The sequence below is a fragment of the Balaenoptera borealis genome (assembly GCF_965194805.1).
Source record: "Balaenoptera borealis genome assembly, contig: HAP1_SCAFFOLD_839, whole genome shotgun sequence".
NCBI classification, from domain to species: Eukaryota; Metazoa; Chordata; class Mammalia; order Artiodactyla; family Balaenopteridae; genus Balaenoptera; species Balaenoptera borealis.
In genome coordinates, this window is record NW_028123363.1 from 249,530 (window position 1) to 268,905 (window position 19,376).

The 19,376-nt window shown below is 37.6% G+C and overlaps 1 protein-coding gene across 10 annotated transcripts in view; it reads right to left on the reverse strand.

The window, feature by feature from the left end:
- LOC309621681 (ELKS/Rab6-interacting/CAST family member 1-like) overlaps positions 1 to 19,376 on the reverse strand; it is a 123,849-nt gene that overhangs the window by 46,702 nt on the left and 57,771 nt on the right. For 6 of the 10 annotated variants that reach the window (XM_082409059.1, XM_082409062.1, XM_082409061.1 and 3 more), the window contains 5 exons: positions 18,534 to 18,671; positions 17,134 to 17,274; positions 16,050 to 16,190; positions 10,112 to 10,305; positions 310 to 493 (listed from right to left, as the gene is read on the reverse strand). In XM_082409059.1, coding sequence (XP_082265185.1) covers positions 367 to 493; positions 10,112 to 10,305; positions 16,050 to 16,190; positions 17,134 to 17,274; positions 18,534 to 18,671 — 741 coding nt within the window. In that variant the 3' untranslated portion in view covers positions 310 to 366. Of the gene's footprint in view, positions 1 to 81; positions 494 to 8,574; positions 8,678 to 10,111; positions 10,306 to 16,049; positions 16,191 to 17,133; positions 17,275 to 18,533; positions 18,672 to 19,376 lie in introns of those variants that run through there. The other 4 variants (XM_082409055.1, XM_082409064.1, XM_082409063.1 and 1 more) reach the window with 4 other exon arrangements.

Here is a 19,376-nt window from a genome sequence, read left to right on the forward strand (position 1 = left end):
CCCCAGGGTCACTGCTCCTTCCCCGGGGACCCGATGTGCACACTATTCCGTGTGCGCCCTCCAAGAGTGGGGTCTCTGTTTCCCCCAGTCCTGTTGAAGTCCTGCAATCAATTCCCACTAGGCTTCAAAGTCTGATTCTCTAGGAATTCCTCCTCCCGTTGCCGGACCCCCAGGTTGGGAAGCCTGACGTGGGGCTCAGAACCTCCACTCCAGTGGGTGGACTTCTGTGGTATAAGTGTTCGCCAGTCTGTGAGTCACCCACCCAGCAGTTATGGGATTTGATTTTACTGTGATTGCGCCCCCTCCTACCGTCTCATTGTGGCTTCTCCTTTGTCTTCGGATGTGGGGTATCTTTTTTGGTGAGTTTCAGTGTCTTCCTGTCGATGATTGTCCAGCAGCCAGTTGTGATTCTGGTGCTCTCGAAGAGGGAGTGAGAGCACGTCCTTCTACTCTGCCATCTTGGTTAATCTTCCCTATAACAGCCAGAATGTCTCTGGATGAAAACAGAATAAAATTAAAGCAATATTTTTCACCTCCTCATTCCTCTAGTGGCTTCCTTTCATCTTCGTTTCTCTCTCAGTCCAAACCTGGTCAGTCTGATTCTCGCTTTCTGACCACTCTCACTATCTTTTGAAGCACAGAACCGTGAATCCACTCTTCCGATAAATCTAAGATTCATGACATCTTCTGCACTCATAACTGAATTTCTAGACATCTCATTCCTGGGATAAGTTCCATCATTCCAGTTGCTTATAGGAATTCAAGACAACGTTAGTATACAATGTTCTGTTACATATCTTTGTTTTAGGACAAGCATACTGACCTTGAGGTGAGACTGAAGGAAACAACAAATCCAGGAAGAAAGTGTGAAAGAGAACGTTAGAAAAAACTTAGTGAGGGCGATATTCAGAAATAATATTATTCACAGACATAGACAAAATATAAAGCACAGGATTAGAGAAGGGAAAGGAGTCACACAGATTCTGCACTGGCAACAAAAATTAGTCATTTCAGATTTTCAACAAGTGTATTTTCATATTAGATTACACCACTGTACCTTAATGTAAGTTTCTAAAAGAACAAATTTTGTCTAAAATTTACCATTTCCTAGGGCAGGAAAGAAAGTAGTTTCTTAAACACAAAGGAAAAGAAAAGAAGGCTAGCTGCTCCCCTTCTCGTTTAAGTAGCTAACTGTGATCCTACAACGTCAGTCAGCTTAGTTCTAGACACACCCATCTTAGAACTGACAACTCCTTTACCCACCCCAGTCCATGTCTTAGACCCAAGTCATCCAGGAGCAAAAGTACAAAAACACTGACAGCTTCAGTTATTCTGTAGAAAACAGAACTCTAATTCATTTGGAAGATTTTGAAATAATTTTCTCAAATGTGAAAATAATGTTTCCCTAATTACACCCATTATTTCTCATTCCAAATCTATCAAATCCACCCCCAAAGGCGCAATCTAAAAGCAATAATGAAGACTATATGGCTCTATAAACATCAATTCATTTCCAATACTGCTCAGCAGAAAGAGATGCAAAGTAGCCATGATTCCTATTCCTACCTTAGCACGAAGCCCCTGAGGTTCATTACTGCTTTTCATAACAACAGGCAGTTTTCCCTTTTTAAAAATTAATCAATTTCATTGAAAGTAGTATCGATATTATCCTCCAAATACTTAAGACTTCTAACAGCCAGTGCCATCCAGCTCACCTTCAGGATCTAAATTTTACTTTAAGAATCTAACACAAGAAGTTTATTTCTTGAATGCAAGCACCATTTCAACTTGCACTTTAATGTTTTCTAATATTTCAGTACTAAAACGAGAGTTTTTTAAAACTCATTGTCAGAATAATGAAAGGCAAGGATAACAAGATTTATGATCGCCATCACATAAGATAAATAGATGAAAAACAGAGAAACAAAATGACAAACAAAACTCCTCACAACCACACAGCAAATACGTGGTGGATCCGTGAGAGGAATGTAGGTCTGCTGACACACCTCCTGGACATACTTTATATGTCCTATGATGCTTACAGACTCCTGAAGGGATCTACAAAAATCCACGGATCTTTGGCATTTGGAAAACAGTGTAGAATGCAGACAATGTTCAAAGTCAAAGAGAGGCCAATCATTTATCTAAATGACTGTTCCCAATGATCTTTTTTATTTTTGTTGGTTATGACACATTACGTTAGAATAATTTTAGATCAGTGATGACACTCACTGAAATCTCATATAGATGCAAAGTTTTATATGAGACACGAGAAAATCCCTGAAAAAAGAAAAATTAAGCTTATTCCTGTCGAGAGTGAGCAACCTTAAGGATCTTTTTAACTATTTTACAGTTCAGGAGTCATATTTCACTTTGGCATCAAACTTTAGCTCTTGGGAAATAAATTTAGGAGAAAAAAAATCTGCATATAGAATAACTATATATAATTCTAATGTTTCCAGTGTCAAGTAAAAACTTGAGGTAACCATCAAAATTTCTATCAAGACTGTAATAAATTATAAGGTGCTGTGCCCACAAGAAACTTTAGGAAGATGGCCTAATAGAACTGACTATGTAAAGCGGTGTGATTTATTCTTCTTTTAAATGAAATCAGTGAAATTCATCTAGGAGGACGAAGGAAGAAACAAGCGGCTCCCCCCCAGAAAGCAAGCTGAAGCCAGCAGGATCTGATAAAGAACCAGTCGCCTTCCGTTACAACACTCGCAGCATCTCGTTTTCCCTTTTTCTTTTCGTTTTTTTAAACACAACCCATTCTCCCTCAAGAAAGCACACACAGTCACCACACTCATTTCTCCTCTATTCCAGCTACGTCAAGACCACATTCACCAACACTGTCCTTCGTGGATCAAAGATACATGACTATAAATTTAAAAGTAAGGAAATGCTTTAAGGAACCATTTTCCTCATCAATTGTATACTAGTTTACGCCAAATCTATATACAGCTTAATATTAATTTCCCTATGGGAGATTTCTGAAGACATTAAGCTGAATGATCAATTCGGGATTTCTTTACAGAAAAAATATTTACAAATATGAAGATTAAATATGTAGGTTTATATTCTCAGGTTATACTGTGCCATAGATGCCTGAATGTACTGTGATACCAATATAAAATCACAAACATAAAACCCACTTTCCAAATGAAAATGTCAACAAAAATTTTAGGTCAACCTAAGCAAATAAACTTTCAGGATGCAGTTAAAACAGTCAAATATCTAATGATAATAGTAAACATATTCATCTGGCTACACACATTTAAAATGGAATACATGAGAAGATAACGTTAATTTGGAAATACTTCCTTCCACCCCCAGTCACTGAAATAATTTTATTCACTCTCTTTGCGCACATCTTCAATATCAATTCACCAAAGGAAGAAGATGTGCCATTACTTTATGTATTACCAAGCAATAAAAAAATATATACCAATTAAATCACGCCATTATTTATTCACGTATCCCAGTTTCAGTGATGTTAAAATGTAAAAATACAAGTTAGAATTGGTATTTCACTGTGACAGAAGAGGAGAGAGGTTATCTATACTTTTGTTTAACCTGCAGATAGAAAAGTAATCCTACTGAATTATATTAAATAAGAATATTTAATGCATATGCGTTTACTTATATTTTTACAGAAAGAAAAGTATATGGGCAATGGTAAACATATTACAAACATATAGAAGAAACAAATATAAAAATATATTCACTATAACAAACAAGGGTATAAGGGACTATTAAATCTCCATCTGCTTGATCAACGGTCTGAATGTGTGGGGGATGGAAAGATAAAAGTGAAGAAATGTGGGATGATTAGACAGTAAAATGAGAAAGGAGCTGTGTCTCTACGTTTTAATGTATGTATTTATTGGGCCCACAACAATGTACAGTCCTGGGACAGAATGTGATAGATACTATAACAAAAGCACACACACACACACAAAAAAAAAAAAAAAAGGAAAGAGACATTACTACCTAAGAGAGGTCAGTAAAGTTTTTTTTTTCCCCAAAAAAAGATAACAATTAAAAGGGGTCAAATCCCCACAAATGAATAAGGGGAAAGAAAATTTTAGTCAAAGAGAAAATACTCAGAAAAAGCAGATAACAAAAAAGCATTCACCTCCTAATTCTAAAGCCCAGTTTTAAAGAAAACAAAGAGTTAAATCTACTAATATCAGACCAAAAGTTGGAAATATCTTGTAAACTCTAAGTTTGCCAACACATTTTGAAAGATTTATAAAAAGTAAAAATAACTCCGTTTTCATTACATAAAATTTCAGGTACTAGTAAGCTTTAAAAGCAAATAAAAAAACTTAAAAGGTCATATCCTCGAGCCATGAGGATTTAAGCCTAGCAACTATCTTCCCTAAATTCTCCAAATACCACCAGAGAAGTACTTTCTCTTACACATGCACGCGTGCAAATAACACCACAGACTAAATCTCACTCCCGGCATGATGGGAAAACGACCCCATTCTTTGTGTTCAAGCTCAGTTCATTATGTTGATCTTGAACTACAGAAGTATAGATTCCTCTCACTTACCAAAATGAGGTTAACAGTTACTGCTGTAGCAATTTAGACAGTTAATTCAGGGGCTAACTACCTTGAGCCTGAATTCTGAGCAAACTGGGAACACCCTTCCTTTAAAAAAAAAAATCAAGCAGCTCCAAATCTTATGAATACATCATATACCAGTTGTTTAATAGAGCCAGTTGTTTATAAACCAGAATGTAGTTCCCTTGGAAACATTATAAACACAGGTTAAGTTTTCTTGCTAGTCCACAAAATTTAAGTTTAATCATGATGTAAAAGCCTAGAACTAATAGTTCTAGATGAGGTCTGGAAAAGACAGTTAGCAAAGAAAATGAAAGCAACCATCACAAAGCAGAAAAACTAAGTTTCCTCCTAATAAAAACCTAATATAAATCTACTTACGAGACTGGCCCCAAAATGTGCTTATGTACCTATACATATGTGTGTGTATATGTGTGTGTGTGTGTGTGTGTGTGTGTGTGTGTGTATGTAAATAACAACACTGATTCCTGGTTCTCTTGCCTTTGTCAGAATAGTACCAGTAGCAGCACACTATCCTGGCTTTCCCTCTCCATTTTACATCTCCATCTACGTTACAGTTCTAGGACCTAAAATTAGGAGCCTAGGATCCAAAACAACCTGCTAGCCTTCTATCCAAACAACCTCTCAAGCCATTATCATTTAATACTGGTCACAAAAATTAGAAGACCAGACTTAAGAGTCTGAAGTTCAACAAGAAGCCCCTTTTCTGTAATAATTCTGTATCCTGGGGCACACATCAATTGAGTATGTTAAGTATGACTTCCCAGGAGAGCTCAACCAGACCGCAAATGGAAACCTCCTCACTGAAATTTCTAGGTACCGGCAAGCTGTGGAAGAACGCCTCTGCCAGCATTGCCTACAGAGGAAAAGTCCGCTCCTTGCTGGAGCTTTCGTCTTCTGAGGCTAAATGATAAACTCCTGGAAGGCAGAGATTTTGTTTGCTTTGTTCCCTGTTGTGTCCCCAGAGCCCAGAACAGTGACCAGCAAATAAGAGCCTTCATAAGTAGAAAAATTCATTCATTCATTAATGAAGAAGGAAAGGGTATATACTTTGTGGCAAAGAGGAGAGTGAGTTACGGAGAGAAAAACTAAACTCACAGATTGGCTATTATTCTCAAGAGCTTGATAACTACAAATCTTACTAACAGTAGTGTTTTTAGAGATGCATATTTAAAGGGAGAGTAACCAGGTAAAAGGAATAAGGAATAAAAAGAACTTTAGGGTTTTCAAAGATTAAACATGTCTAAGAAAACATGTCCTTTCTTCTCATCTTTTAATCCCTCTTATAAATTTCAAAACACAACCCCAAATGAAATCTACATCCATTAAAATTCCAGTTTTTATATTCCCACAAATCAGGAAATACAGTAAATCCAAATTTCTTATAAATTATTTAAGTTACACAATAATATTCTATTATTCTTTACATCATTGAAAATTCCTAACTTTCATAAACCAAAGGCAATCCTTGATACCTAAATTATGTGAAAAATCAGAAGATGGGTGTCATTCTCCAAACATAAAAGTTGCTAAGTGGGATGCTGAATGTAATTTAAATAAACCTCACATTAGAGTAAAAATTGAGGATTTCTAGTGCAAACACCAAACTCTGCAGATTCATTAGTGCTTCTGTATCAGAAAAAAAAAGGTAATAAAGCAAATACAGAAGCAAAATTATGCACGGGGGATAATGCTCCCAGTATACTGCCATGGCATGGGTATTTAGCTAAAGGGACATGAGTGAAAGAGCAGACAACAAGCAATTCTTTCAGGAGTCTGAAAAGATACTACTATCAGAATTTCATCAGCCTACATTACTAAACATTTTAAACATTATGCCAAAGAAAAGGCTATTCATCGTGCATCTAAATAGAAACCATAATATGCTCACTTGAGAAGAGAAATATTCAATTTACATTTTGGGTTCCTCATGCTAATCGAAATCAATCTACTTATATAACACGTCAATCTTTAGGTTTGTTTTTACTATGATTTTCTCCCTTAAAATCATCTGTGGAGACTATCCAGAACCGCCAGGTGATGACTTTCTTGAAGTGTCAACCTGGGTAGGCTACAGCACCCAGTTAACTTAATCCAACACTAATCTACATGTTGCTATGAAGGTATTTTGCGGATATAAGTAAAGCCTACAATCCATTTAAGTAAAGGAGATTACTATCCCAGATAATCGAAGTGGGCTATCTCAATTCTTTGGAAGGCCCTAAAAGCAGGTTTCCCAAGGAAAGAAAAGAAATTTTGCCTGCGGACCACCGTTCTGGCCCATGCCCACGGGAGTTCTATCCTGCAGGTGATCTCCTCCTGACAGCTTTCCCATACACATTTCAGACTCGCTTAGCCAGCTGCTGACAATCATGCAAGACAATTCCTTGTAATAAAACGGATATATATGTATCATATATATATAAATATATGTATGTATCTCTCCTACTGGTTCTGCCTCTCTGGTTGAACTCCAACTGATACACACCACAGTACGGAATATAAATTTAGAAATAGTACTTCTTCGATTTAATTGGGAAAAATATTTTGTATTTGCAGATGTATGGGTAGGCCTACATAATCCTCGTTTTAAAATTGCAGTAGCTCAAGACACTCGTACAACACTAAATCATCTGACAGGAACTACCATTGTTCTGTAAGAGCAGTGTAAGGGACTATTTGTTTTTCTCAAGACCACAAAGAATAAGTCTGGGAATTCTTCATGATTTAATCTAAACCTATTAATACTGGAGAATCTTACATAAGTACTAGGAAATTTTAAAAGAATAATAAGAATTTTCTTTAGCCCAATGATAACATTCTGCTGTCATTTTTGCACTTAGAAGGTGGCTGAACACCCAGTAAAAATGCATGCTACTTCCTGAATCAGGGTGTGGCACTAGAGCTGCATCGCCTGAGAGGCTACTACTTAAAGGGCACTCCAGCAAAAGAACCACCACACAAAAGATGGGCTAGAAACCAAGAATAAGACAATTATATCCAACAATATCAGAATCTTAGCAGAGAGAACACATACTTTATCCACAAGCAATGGACCTAAGAGGTACTGTTCAACTGGATATATAACCGGCTGGTCTTTAATTCTGATCAAGCAAAACCCCCAGCAAGCCCCAGCAGCAGCAAGAGTGGCAGCAGCAACTCCTCGAGTACACAACTGTAGCCTTACTTAACACTCACTTTCCCAGGAAGTCCCAAACAAACCCCCCCGACGGTGCAGGGACAGAAATGTGGCGTGGAAGGTACAAAGTGCGGGAGGCTGGCTTTCTGGGAAACAGCATGGCCAAGAGGGATATGAACACAGACAGACACAGAGACCAAAACCCCAATGGAATAGGACCAGGATAAGACACGCCAAAAGAAAGGTGAAGAAACTCAGATGAGGAATGACAGGGAGCCAGACACCCACACCCAGGAAACAGTGGAACAGCAACATAAGAAGCAAACGGTTAGTAAGAAACACAGCAGCCACGCACACGCAGCTCAGTACTAAAACTCTGGGAAGAAAAGGCATAAAATAATTCCAATCATCTTTTATTCCCCTCTTAAACTATGCTGCTCAATAACAAATTACAAAGCCAGTAGCAATTGAGTTTTTAAAACTGTTTCTTTTCTCGGTAGCCAGGAAACTGTGTGTCGAATCTTAAAAGAAGATTACAATGTTACATGACCAGAGGACAAAATTCTATATAGTACTTGTTCAAATTTATAAGTAATATTCTGTGGAAAGAACAGATCATTTACAACTCTCTCCCCAAATGTGAGAAATATAGTGGCTAATAAAAGCTATCTGGTGTGCTTTGGATATCAAATATAGATTTAATTCTATTTCTTACTCTCGTTCAAATCACGTCCATCTCCCAAAATCAGTACTGGGTCCAAAAATGAATTGAAACATTTTTCAAGCAAGGTATCTGGAATAGCAAGCAATAATTTCAATGCAGAGTTCTAACAGAAAAAAATCAAACTGAAAAATAAAACTTTATCAAGAAATTTCTTTTCTGAAAGACTGAAATACATTTAGTGGGAAGTCACTAATCCATCAGAAGTATCGTATTTTAAAATCTATGAAATTAAGATTTGAATAAAAGTCTGATTTCAAAAAATAAATAAATAAATAAATAAATAAAATAAAAATAAATTACATCTATGAAGTACTGCTGTTGATTTCAGGGTGACACAAAAGCAAAGAAAGGCATGTACTTATGTAAGTATGTAACGAGAGAGTGTGTGTGTGTGTGTGTGCACGTGCACGTGTGCTGGGGGTAAAGATGCAGTGCAAACAGGGAAGACGTACAAAAAACATACATAATCTAATCTTGAGACTCTGATAATTTGTTAATTCTGACTTAAAGAACTTTATCCACCCATCTTATCCAGAACCAGACCAGAAAACACGAATAGAGTTAATATCAAAATAAGAGGAAACAAATGAGTAGGTGATCAGCTCATTCATTCACACTTTCAACTTAGTGAAGAAGAATTGTGAGGGTTGGACTTTATCCTTTTAGTTTTTTGAAAATCAAAATTCTATGGGTACAGAACAAGAGGAAGAAGTTACTTCTAGGGGAAAATATCAAGTCTACCAATATCCTAAAAATTTAAAACTTAGTAAACAACTTATGAAAGTAGTCTACTACTTCCCAACATTCAAGAGCATGAAAATAAAATACTTCTAAGAATCAGGCTCAAAGGAGTCACACGGATTAATGACTTCATTCTGTCACTGCCAGTCTCTCTGACTGTTCAGAATACAGTGATTAATGCAGTTCTACTGGAAGAACTATTTCTATGCACTTGTGAATTTATGTTAAATACATGGTGTAAAGGAAGAGGCCAAGAGGCATACGCTTTATCTTTCGTACAAAATACCCTAACAAGAAAAAAAGGCAAAGAAAATTCCAAGAGAGCTATCTGGCTGGTTCTGTTTAAACAAAGCTCATTCTGAAGAAGTCAAAGTCAGAGCTCAATAAAAAATCACATCCAAGTCTCCTAACTTGTCCTCAAAATGTCCCTCCTTCTAAATTTGACCTATGTACCAATGTAATAGCTTGCTTCTCCACAATACAGAGTCTAAAAATTCACAGCCCAAAAGAGCAACGGCTCAACATAAAAGGTCTAAACCAATTAAAAATTTTAACTCCTTAAACTTGAGGTTCATTTGTTCCTTACACAGATAAATAAATAATGAGAGAGCAAGTGGCTATCTGCACTCTCTTGATTAGCCAGTAGAAAACTTTAACTTCTTAATCAATGAATACTTTCTCTTTCCAATCAATGATGCTGAAGTCCATAGCTTCCCAATCTATTCCCACTCCGTGTTGCCATTCAGAGACTGCAACAGTGAAGCTACACTGACTTAGAATAAAAAGTAGGTAATAAAGTAAATTCAGAGAGGCAGATATATTGGAAAAATATGTCCCGAAAAGTACATAGTTGTAAAACCATCCTTCAACCTCTCTAACATAGAGAGTGCCTCTTCAGCTTCCCTTTCCTTACCTTTCCAACTCAGCAATCTTCTTATCTTTGTCATTCTTCTCACTTTCCACCTCCTTCAAGATTTCCAAGAGGCGGTCAACTTCTGCCTGGGCCTTGCTAGAGTCATCTTTGTACCTGGCAATCTCTCTCTCCAATTGCTGTATTCGATCACTCATCTCTGGACTGGCTCTGGCCTCCGATGCTGCCTCGTGTGCCTGCAAAGAAAATGTCCAAATTCTATCAGATATACATACAGTGGCAGTGGGCAAACCATGTCCCCAAAAGCCACCTATACTCCAATTTCAACAGGCGATTATCAAACATCTAATAGCTAGTCTTCAATTTATAAGGTTCTTCTCTGCTTAAATATTACATAGACAAAATATCACTACACAGTTACATTTTTTTTTTAATAACTGGAAGTTTGTACCTTTTGACCACCTCCACCCATTATACAAACACACACACACACACACACACACACACACACACACACACAGCCCTCCATTTCTGACAACTACCAATCTGGTCTCTGTATCTATGAGTTCAGTTTTTGGTTGGTTTTTGGTTTTTACATTCCACATATAAGTGAGATCATACAGTATTTGTCTTTCTCTGTCTGACTTACTTCACTGCCCTGCTTTTAAAATGTAATAATGCTAGGGAAGCACTTATCTACTAGAATGGGATAAAATCTGAAATATGATATTTAACAATTATTCTGGGTCTTACATTTTATTACTAGACTCTTATCTCAATCTTACATTAGGAAATATGCTCTCATTTATTTTAAGACATTTTTTTAGAGTCAAAGGGTTTTTTATTTTCAATAAGGCAACTTCCAATATAAATTAAGTTTAGAAACAGACATGATGAAATAGTCAAATTCATTCAACATCTAGCAGAACTGAAAAAGCTGTATAAGACAGGTATATTGTTAATTAAGATCTCTGTGATCTACTTTCAAATTCCTGGGCATAGGTTAACTTACTGATTCCATAAACAGTTATGTGTTAATGAATAAAACTAAAGCTGATTCCCAAATATAATTAATAAATTGTTTTTATTATATTATTATTTTAGATTTTATTCTAAACAGCAAAATTCATACAAATACCTTCATAAAACAAGAATGAGTAGGCCTGTTCCATACGGGAAGCTACTGGAACTTCAGTTCCAACATGTAAAAAACTCAGAAGTCATCACTACTAGTTTTACAAGAAAAAGTTGAAAAACAGAAAATCAATGAGTTTTCTAGGACCTATCAGAGAACTGAGGGTCACAGGAAAAATTACCCCTCCAACATCAAGAGACACTGGCAAACCCACAGAGCTGAAGCTGAGATCTGCTCACCTGGAGCAGAAGCTGTGAGCAGAAACACTTAAGTGGTAATTTTAAGGAACTGCTGGGGGCTGAGTGTGGATGTACAAGCAAGCGAGTGAGGAAAGTCCCAGGGCCGGCGGTTTTAGGGGGGCCCGTACTTTCATGGGCTTTAATCCAGGAACCACACCAGGGTCTCACAGTGAAGAGCCAACAAAAATCCCCTTGTGGTTCTGGCTGCAGGAGGGGAAGAGTAACAATTGTGAAATATGCCCAAAGTGTACTCTATCCAAAGACAGACCCTCAGGAGTAAAAATTTTAACAGAGCTTTGTCCTACCTGGGGAAAGGGCATTTCTCCCACTCTCGCCCCTGCTAGTAAAAAATAAGACTCAGATATTTGACACAGATGTTGGAATTACCAGACAGGGAATTTAAAGTAACTATGATAAATAGCTAAAGGCACAGGACTTCCCTGGTGGTCCAGCGGTTAAGAATCCGTCTTCCAGTGCGGGGGACACGGGTTTGATCCCCGGTCAGAGAACTAAGATCCCACATGCCGCAGGGCAACTAAGCCCGCGTGCCGCCACTACGGAGCCCCCACGCCTCAACTAGAGAGGCTGCATCCCACAAACGACAGAGCCCATGCGCTCTGGAGCCCGTGCGCCACAACTAGAGAGCCCGCACATCACAATGAAGATCCCGCATGCCACAACTAAGACCCAACACAGACCAAAAAATAAATAAATAAAATAAATAAATATTTTTAAAAAATAGTTAAAGGCGCTAAGGGGAAAAGGAGACAACACCCAAGAGTAGAGGGGCAATGTAAGCAGAAAAATGGACACTGCAAAGAAGAATGAGAAGGAAATGCCACATATTAAAAACATGGAAGATCTTGCTTATAATGTGGAATCTGAAAAAGGTGAACTCAGAAAAGCAGAGGGTAGAAGGGTGGTTGCCAGGGGCTGGTGGTGGGGAAATGGGAAGATGTTGGTCAAAGTGTACAAACTTTCAGTTATAAGATGAATAAGTCCTGGGGATCTAAAGCATAGGATATTGACTCTAGTTAACAATGTTGTGTTGCATACTTGAAATTTGCTAAGAGAATACATCTTAAAAAGTGTTCTCAACAACCTAAGTGTCCATCAGTGGATGAATAGATAAGAAAATGCGGTATGTACGTATGTATGTATGTATACACACACAGGAATATTACTCAGCCATAAAAAAAGGGGGAAAGTCTTTTCATTGGCCACAATATGGATGGACCTTGAGAACGTGCTAAGTGAGATAAGTCAGACAGAGTAGATAAATGTCATTATGACTGCACTTACATATGGAATCTAAAACAAAAACAAAAAGACCAAGCTCACAGAAAAGACCGGTAGCCTGCCAGAAGTGGGGAGTCAGAGGTGGGCGACATGGGTGAAGGGGACCAGAAGGTACACATTTCCAGTTACAAAACAGTAAGTCCTGGGGATGTGATGTACAGCATGGTGACTATAAATATGTGCTGCATATGTCAAAGTTGCTAAGAGAATACATCTTAAAAGTTCTCATCACAAGAAAAAAAATTTATAACTATGTATACTGATGGATGTTCAATAGATTTACTGTGGTGATGATTTTGCAATATAAACAAATATTGAGTTGTTATGTTGTACACCAGAAACTAATAAAATGTTATATGTCAATTATACTACAATTTTTAAAAAGTGTTCTCACCACACACACGAAAAAAGGTAACTATTTAAGGTTGATGAATGTGTTAATTAGCTTGACTGTGGTAACCATTTCACAATGCATACATAGATGAAAGCATCATGTTGTACACCTTAAATATCTACAATTTTTGGCATTGAAAAAGCTGAGGAAAAAGAAAAGAGTGAAAATGTATATTGCAAACTCTAGAGCAACCTATATTTAGGTTGGAGGAGGGCGTTGTGGGAGCAGTGTAATAGGAAAACATCACTAATTAATTAAAATGAAAAGTTACAGTTGTCCAGAACGAAAGAAGGGAAAATACGAAAAGTAAAATGGCAATTAGCAGAAAAACAAGTAAGAAATCAGAGGAGGGGGAAGCCACCAAGTCCTCTACCCAAAGATAACTTTATTTTTTCTCATGAACCTAAACACAAAGTTTAAGAGATCATAAAAATGGCCAGCTATGGAAGTATCATAACAAGGAGATTAAAAATAAACAAAGAGAAAATGTGGGATTGCCATAAATAGGCGAGTTTGGAATATTAGTGAATAACATTTATTACTCTTGACAGTTACTGCTCAGTTTCATAATCCTAAATACATCTAACAGTCTTACCTTCAATATTCCAGTATTTAATAGAAAATTACCTCCACTTCTTTAGTGAGGGGGAAAAAAGTCAATTACCAAATCTGAATTAGTTAATCTCAAAAAAAGTATTTTCCTACTTATTCAAAAGTAACTTTAAGCTACTGGATTTTCTTCCTTTCCTTAGCTTAAGAATATGACTTCATTTCTGGCATACCCTAAATAATGATTCATCACAAGGTGTTCATGCTGAACACACCCAATATATGTCAAAAGAACAGCACCAAGTCTCAAGACTAGGCTGGGCCCCCTTCTCATCAGTAATCACATGAACTGGACCCAGTTAATCAGAGTTGGTAACTCAGAGATAATAAGTATGAAAGTGCTTTGAAAACCACAAACTGCCATATAAATATTAGAGAGGTGTAAATCAATGAAATGGATAGTAAATACCTGTACCAAATTCTAATATTCACCGGTATGGGTAACTATCACTGTTAAATTATCTCTTTCCAGGAAGCCTAATGCTAATAGAAGAAAAATATCAGATAACTGAGATTTTTACATTGTGGTCTTACATTTCATCTACAAAGGAGCTGCATATTTTAATCTTACTCTGAATTGCCAATTTTCTAAGAGTTTGGGGACTCTCAGGAGTAAAGTAAAATAGGATAAGAATGCCAAGAGAATTAATCAAGGTATAAATGGTATTTTGAATTTTAGGAGATTATTACTCCACTGGTAAGTTATTCCATATGGACACTATAGAGTTTTCTACTATGCTGTTATTTAAAGCAAAGCAAGAACAGTCATCAAGACAGTATGGGACTGGCACAAAAACAGAAATACAGATCAATGGAACAGGGTAAAAAGCCCAGAGATAAACCCACTCACATAGGGTCACCTTATTCTTGATAAAGGAGGCAAGAATATACAATGGAGAAAAGACAGCCTCTTCAATAAATGGTGCTGGGAAAACTGGACAGCTACATGTAAAAGAATGAAAGCAGAACACTCCCTAACACCATACACAAAAATAGACTCAAAATGGGTTAAAGACCTAAATGTAAGGCCAGACACTATCAAACTCTTAGAGGAAAACAGAGGCAGAACACTCTATGACATAAATCACAGCAAGATCCTTTTTGACCCAGCTCCTAGAGAAATGGAAATAAAAACACAAATACACAAATGGGACCTAGAAACTTAGAAGCTTTTGCACAGCAAAGGAAACCATAAACAAGATGAGAAGACAACCCTCAGAATGGGAGAAAATATTTGCAAATGAAGCAACTGACAAAGGATTAAACTCCAGAATTTACAAGCAGCTCATGCAGTTCAATATCAAAAAACAAACAACCCAATCCAAAAATGGGCAGAAGACCTAAATAGACATTTCTCCAAAGAAGATATACAGATGGCCAACAAACACATGAAAGGATGCTCAACATCACTAATCATTAGAGAAATGCAAATCCAAACTACAATGAGGTATCACCTCACACCAGTCAGAATGGCCATTATCAAAAAATCTACAAACAATAAATGCTGGAGAGGGTGTGGAGAAAAGGGAACCCTCTTGCACTGTTGGTGGGAATGTAAATTGATACAACCACTACGGAGAACAGTAGGGAGGTTCCTTAAGAAACTATAAATAGAACTACCATACAACCCAGCAATCCCACTACTGGGAATATACCCTGAGAAAACCATAATTCAAAAAGAGTCATGTACCACAGTGTTCATTACAGCTCTATTTACAATAGTCAGGACATGGAAGCAACCTAAGTGTCCATCAACAGATGAATGGATAAAGAAGATGTTGCACATATATACAATAGAATATTACTCAGCCATAAAAAGAAATGAAATTGAGTTACTTGCAGTGAGGTGGATGGACCTAGAGTCTGTCATACAGAGTGAAGTAAGTCAGAAAGAGAAAAACAAATACCGTATGCTAACACATATATACGGAATCTAAAAAAAAAAAAAAAGTTATGAAGAGCCTAGGGGCAGGACAGGAATAAAGACGCAAATGTAGAGAATGGACTTGAGGACACGAGGAGGGGGAAGGGTAAGCTGGGACGAAGTGAGAGAGTGGCGTGGACATATATACACTACCAAATGTAAAACAGATAGCTAGTGGGAAGCAGCCGCATAGCACAGGGAGATCAGCTCAGTGCTTTGTGACCACCTAGAGGGGTGGGATAGGGAGGATGGGAGGGAGATGCAAGAGGGAGGAGATATGGGGATATATGTTTATGTATAGCTGATTCACTTTGTTATAAAGCAGAAACTTAAAAAAAATAAATAAAGCAAAGCAAGAAATTGGAAAAGTTTTCTTTAACCTTTTTCAACTGCGAGTCCATCTTCAGACACTCTTCCTTCTTCTGCTCCAAAGCAATTTCTAGTGTCTCAAGCCGTGAGTCCTTTTTCAGTCCTGCGGAAGCCAGGGAAGAAGCATGCTCTTTCAGATCCAAGAGTGAAGCCTAAAAGAAGCAACATACATCTAGAATAAATACTATTTATTAACAAAATGGAGATTTAAATTCTTAAATTTATTTTCCTGGTGGTTTGTAGTTTCTTTCCATTAGCATATACTGACATATTTCCATTTCAAGAACATGAAATACAGAACAACAACATTAGCTCTGGCTTTCAAGTTCTAACTAAAACAGAATGAATTCCCAAGAAATACCAACTGAATAGTGACTTAAAGAGCTCTACCAATACATATCCATTCCCACAAAATAAATGGAAGTAGATCAAGCTTTGTGAATGTAAGCAGTAACCTTAGTAGCTACACTGACTTTTTTCTTCTCTTCTAATTTTGGAAGAAACATTCTATTAGAAACACAAATTCCCATAAATTTTCCTAAAGATATTAGAAAGAAAACCCTGAGAATGTCCCTAAAGCTCATTATTATCTGATCACAAGGCATTAGGCATTTCTGCTATTTAGGTGACATCGACAAGATTCTTCAAAAGTAAAATCAAAGTCTATTAAGTCACCTAATTGGTCAACAATCATTTAAGATTTCTCTGCCAATGCTGAGGTGATCGTTAAGAGCTGATGTAAATACACTGTCCTCCTTGTGCACATGCCGTTCGTCTATCAGCTTTCTCACCATTAGCACAATATTTCTCCAAATGTAACTGGAGAAATACTGTTATTTTAGGATCTGTAAAACGTCATTAGCAAGTAAGAAGCCAACTCATAACAGTTGCAAGAGGTAAGAGGTAAGACTTAGGAAAGAAATGATTCCATCTACTGTATCTCTGCAAAGCTTCCTGAAATAATCCCTGCTATAAGAAGATTCTTTAAATCTTCCAACAGACCCTTTTTTTATACGCATTATGTAAACACCAACAACATATACACACAATGCACTGGCTAAGCAAACCAAATAATTCCATTTTGGTGATCTTGACCTCTTTCTCTGAGAGGTCGCCTTGCAACAGGCTGACTTTTTCTTTCAGGTCTTTAAGATCTTTTTTGTAGTTATCAATTTCCTCCTGCTTTTCTTGCTCATCTCGGTCCCGCTGGTCCTTCAAGCGTTCGATTGTCCGCTCCTGATAAGAGAGTACATCAATACATGAGAAAATTCCTTTCATACTTCTATCATATGACTGCAATTCAGCTTCTAGCTGATAAAATTTCACACTTCCATCCTCCATTCAAAAGACAGTGATAGGTCGTTAATAACTGACCTTGTAAAGAATTCAACCTTCCAACCTATCTTGCCCTAACATACATCTGGTTTTGTTCTTTTGATTCCCCTAGGTTTCTTTTCCTATAACCTTAATTAGTATTAGATGTCCCTAGAGTATTCTTTTGGAATAATCTCATTTATTCAAATCCCAAGCAACAAAAAACTTATACATATACCCTAAGGACAATAAGTAGCAAATATTTCTTTTCTATATATAATTCACATGTTGCCTACAAAGCAATGGAAACAACTCACAACTCACACAGCAAACAGGAGGAGGTTGGAGAGATTATGATTTGTTGAGCTTAAAGCATAAAGAAGGATAAAGAAAAGAGAAACCATTAAAACTTCTGTCAACAGATACTCAGGAAGTTTGAAAGTTGAAGCAATTTAAGTACATTTATGGGTATTATTTCTGAATATATTCGGGGATCAAGCCTTGATCCCTGGGCAGGAAGCCTGAAACATTCTGAGTCCAAGAGGCTTAAGGAACAGTAACCCTATCCCTTAAAGAAAAAAGAAGAAGAAGAAGAATCCAATTAAAATGCCCCACCAAGAGTCCTTAAACCTCCTCCAAGACATTAACACTTGTCATGTTGGGCCACTTCTTTATTTAGTCAACCATTCCTGTAAAAACTAGGTTTGCTCATGAAGGCAAAATGAAGTGGCAAGGCCACGACTAGAAAAATAGCAAGTACACTGTATTAATAACTAAAACCCATGAATATATTAGATCCCAATGCGGCACAGTAAAAGAGAACTAATGTTGCCTCCTGATGGTCAGCGTCTGACATTCCCACATCACCGATTCTAGCTGACCATACACATAAAAAGAAGATAGTAAACAGGGAGCACATGGCTAGTTCTTTAGAAACTTCAGCCACTGCCCTCCAGTACGGAATCCATCCTGCCTAGCAACAGGTGCTTAAATTGGCAACAACAAAACGAATCTTCTTTCCCTTACACTGGGTACGTCAGCAACAGTACAGGCAGCTCTTTTCCCTTTTGCCAAAGCGACTTCTTCTGTCTCCTCTATCAAGTCTCATCACTAAAGTGACTTTCAGATTAATGAGAAGGCAGAAGAAATGTGTCTGTGAGGAGTCTGGGCCAGTCACCCACCTTCTCGGCAAGGGCCTCCTCCAAAGTAGTCAAGGCGGTGTCAGTGTTGGTGGTGTCAGCCTGCAAGGATTTGACTCGCTCCTTCAAGCTGCTCATCTGCTTTTCCTTATCTCTAAGTTGCTCTTGGAGATTTTCAATCTGAGTTGTGCACACACATTTAAGGGGGGAAAAAAAAGGAAATTCAGAGAAATACAAACAGTCACAATAAAAATCATTTTAAGTTGGAAACAGGTAGATCAGGGCTGTCAGTGTGTGCTCTGTAGAAGTAATTTAACCCTAAGGGTCTTAGAACTTCATGCAAAGCTTTAAACTGAGAACTTATAGCCAGAAGAGAGAAAAGACATACACATGGGTATGGTCATACATGCAGAGTCATAAATCTCTATAAAGAAATAAGGAAAGTAGCTAGGGAGAAAAGACCCAACATATAGGGATGGGGATAAAGGGAAGACCTACAGAGAGGAAAGCCATGAGAAACTGGATTACTTCCAAAGCAACAGTGTAAATGCCCAGAGAGATTCCTTTAAAAAATGCTGAGGGAGGACAGCAAATTGAACAGCTGGATGCTAAGAAAAACAAATCAGCTGTAAAAAGGAAAAACTGTTCTTAAATTTATTTATTTATTTATTTATTTTTGGCTGTGTTGGGTCTTCGTTTCTGTGTGAGGGCTTTCTTTGGTTGTGGCGAGCGGGGGCCGCTCTTCATCGCGGTCGCGGGCCTCTCACTGTCGCGGCCTCTCTTGTTGTGGAGCACAGGCTCCAGACGCGCAGGCCCAGTAGTTGGGGCTCACGGGCCCAGCTGCTCCGCGGCATGTGGGATCTTCCCAGACCAGGGCTCGAACCC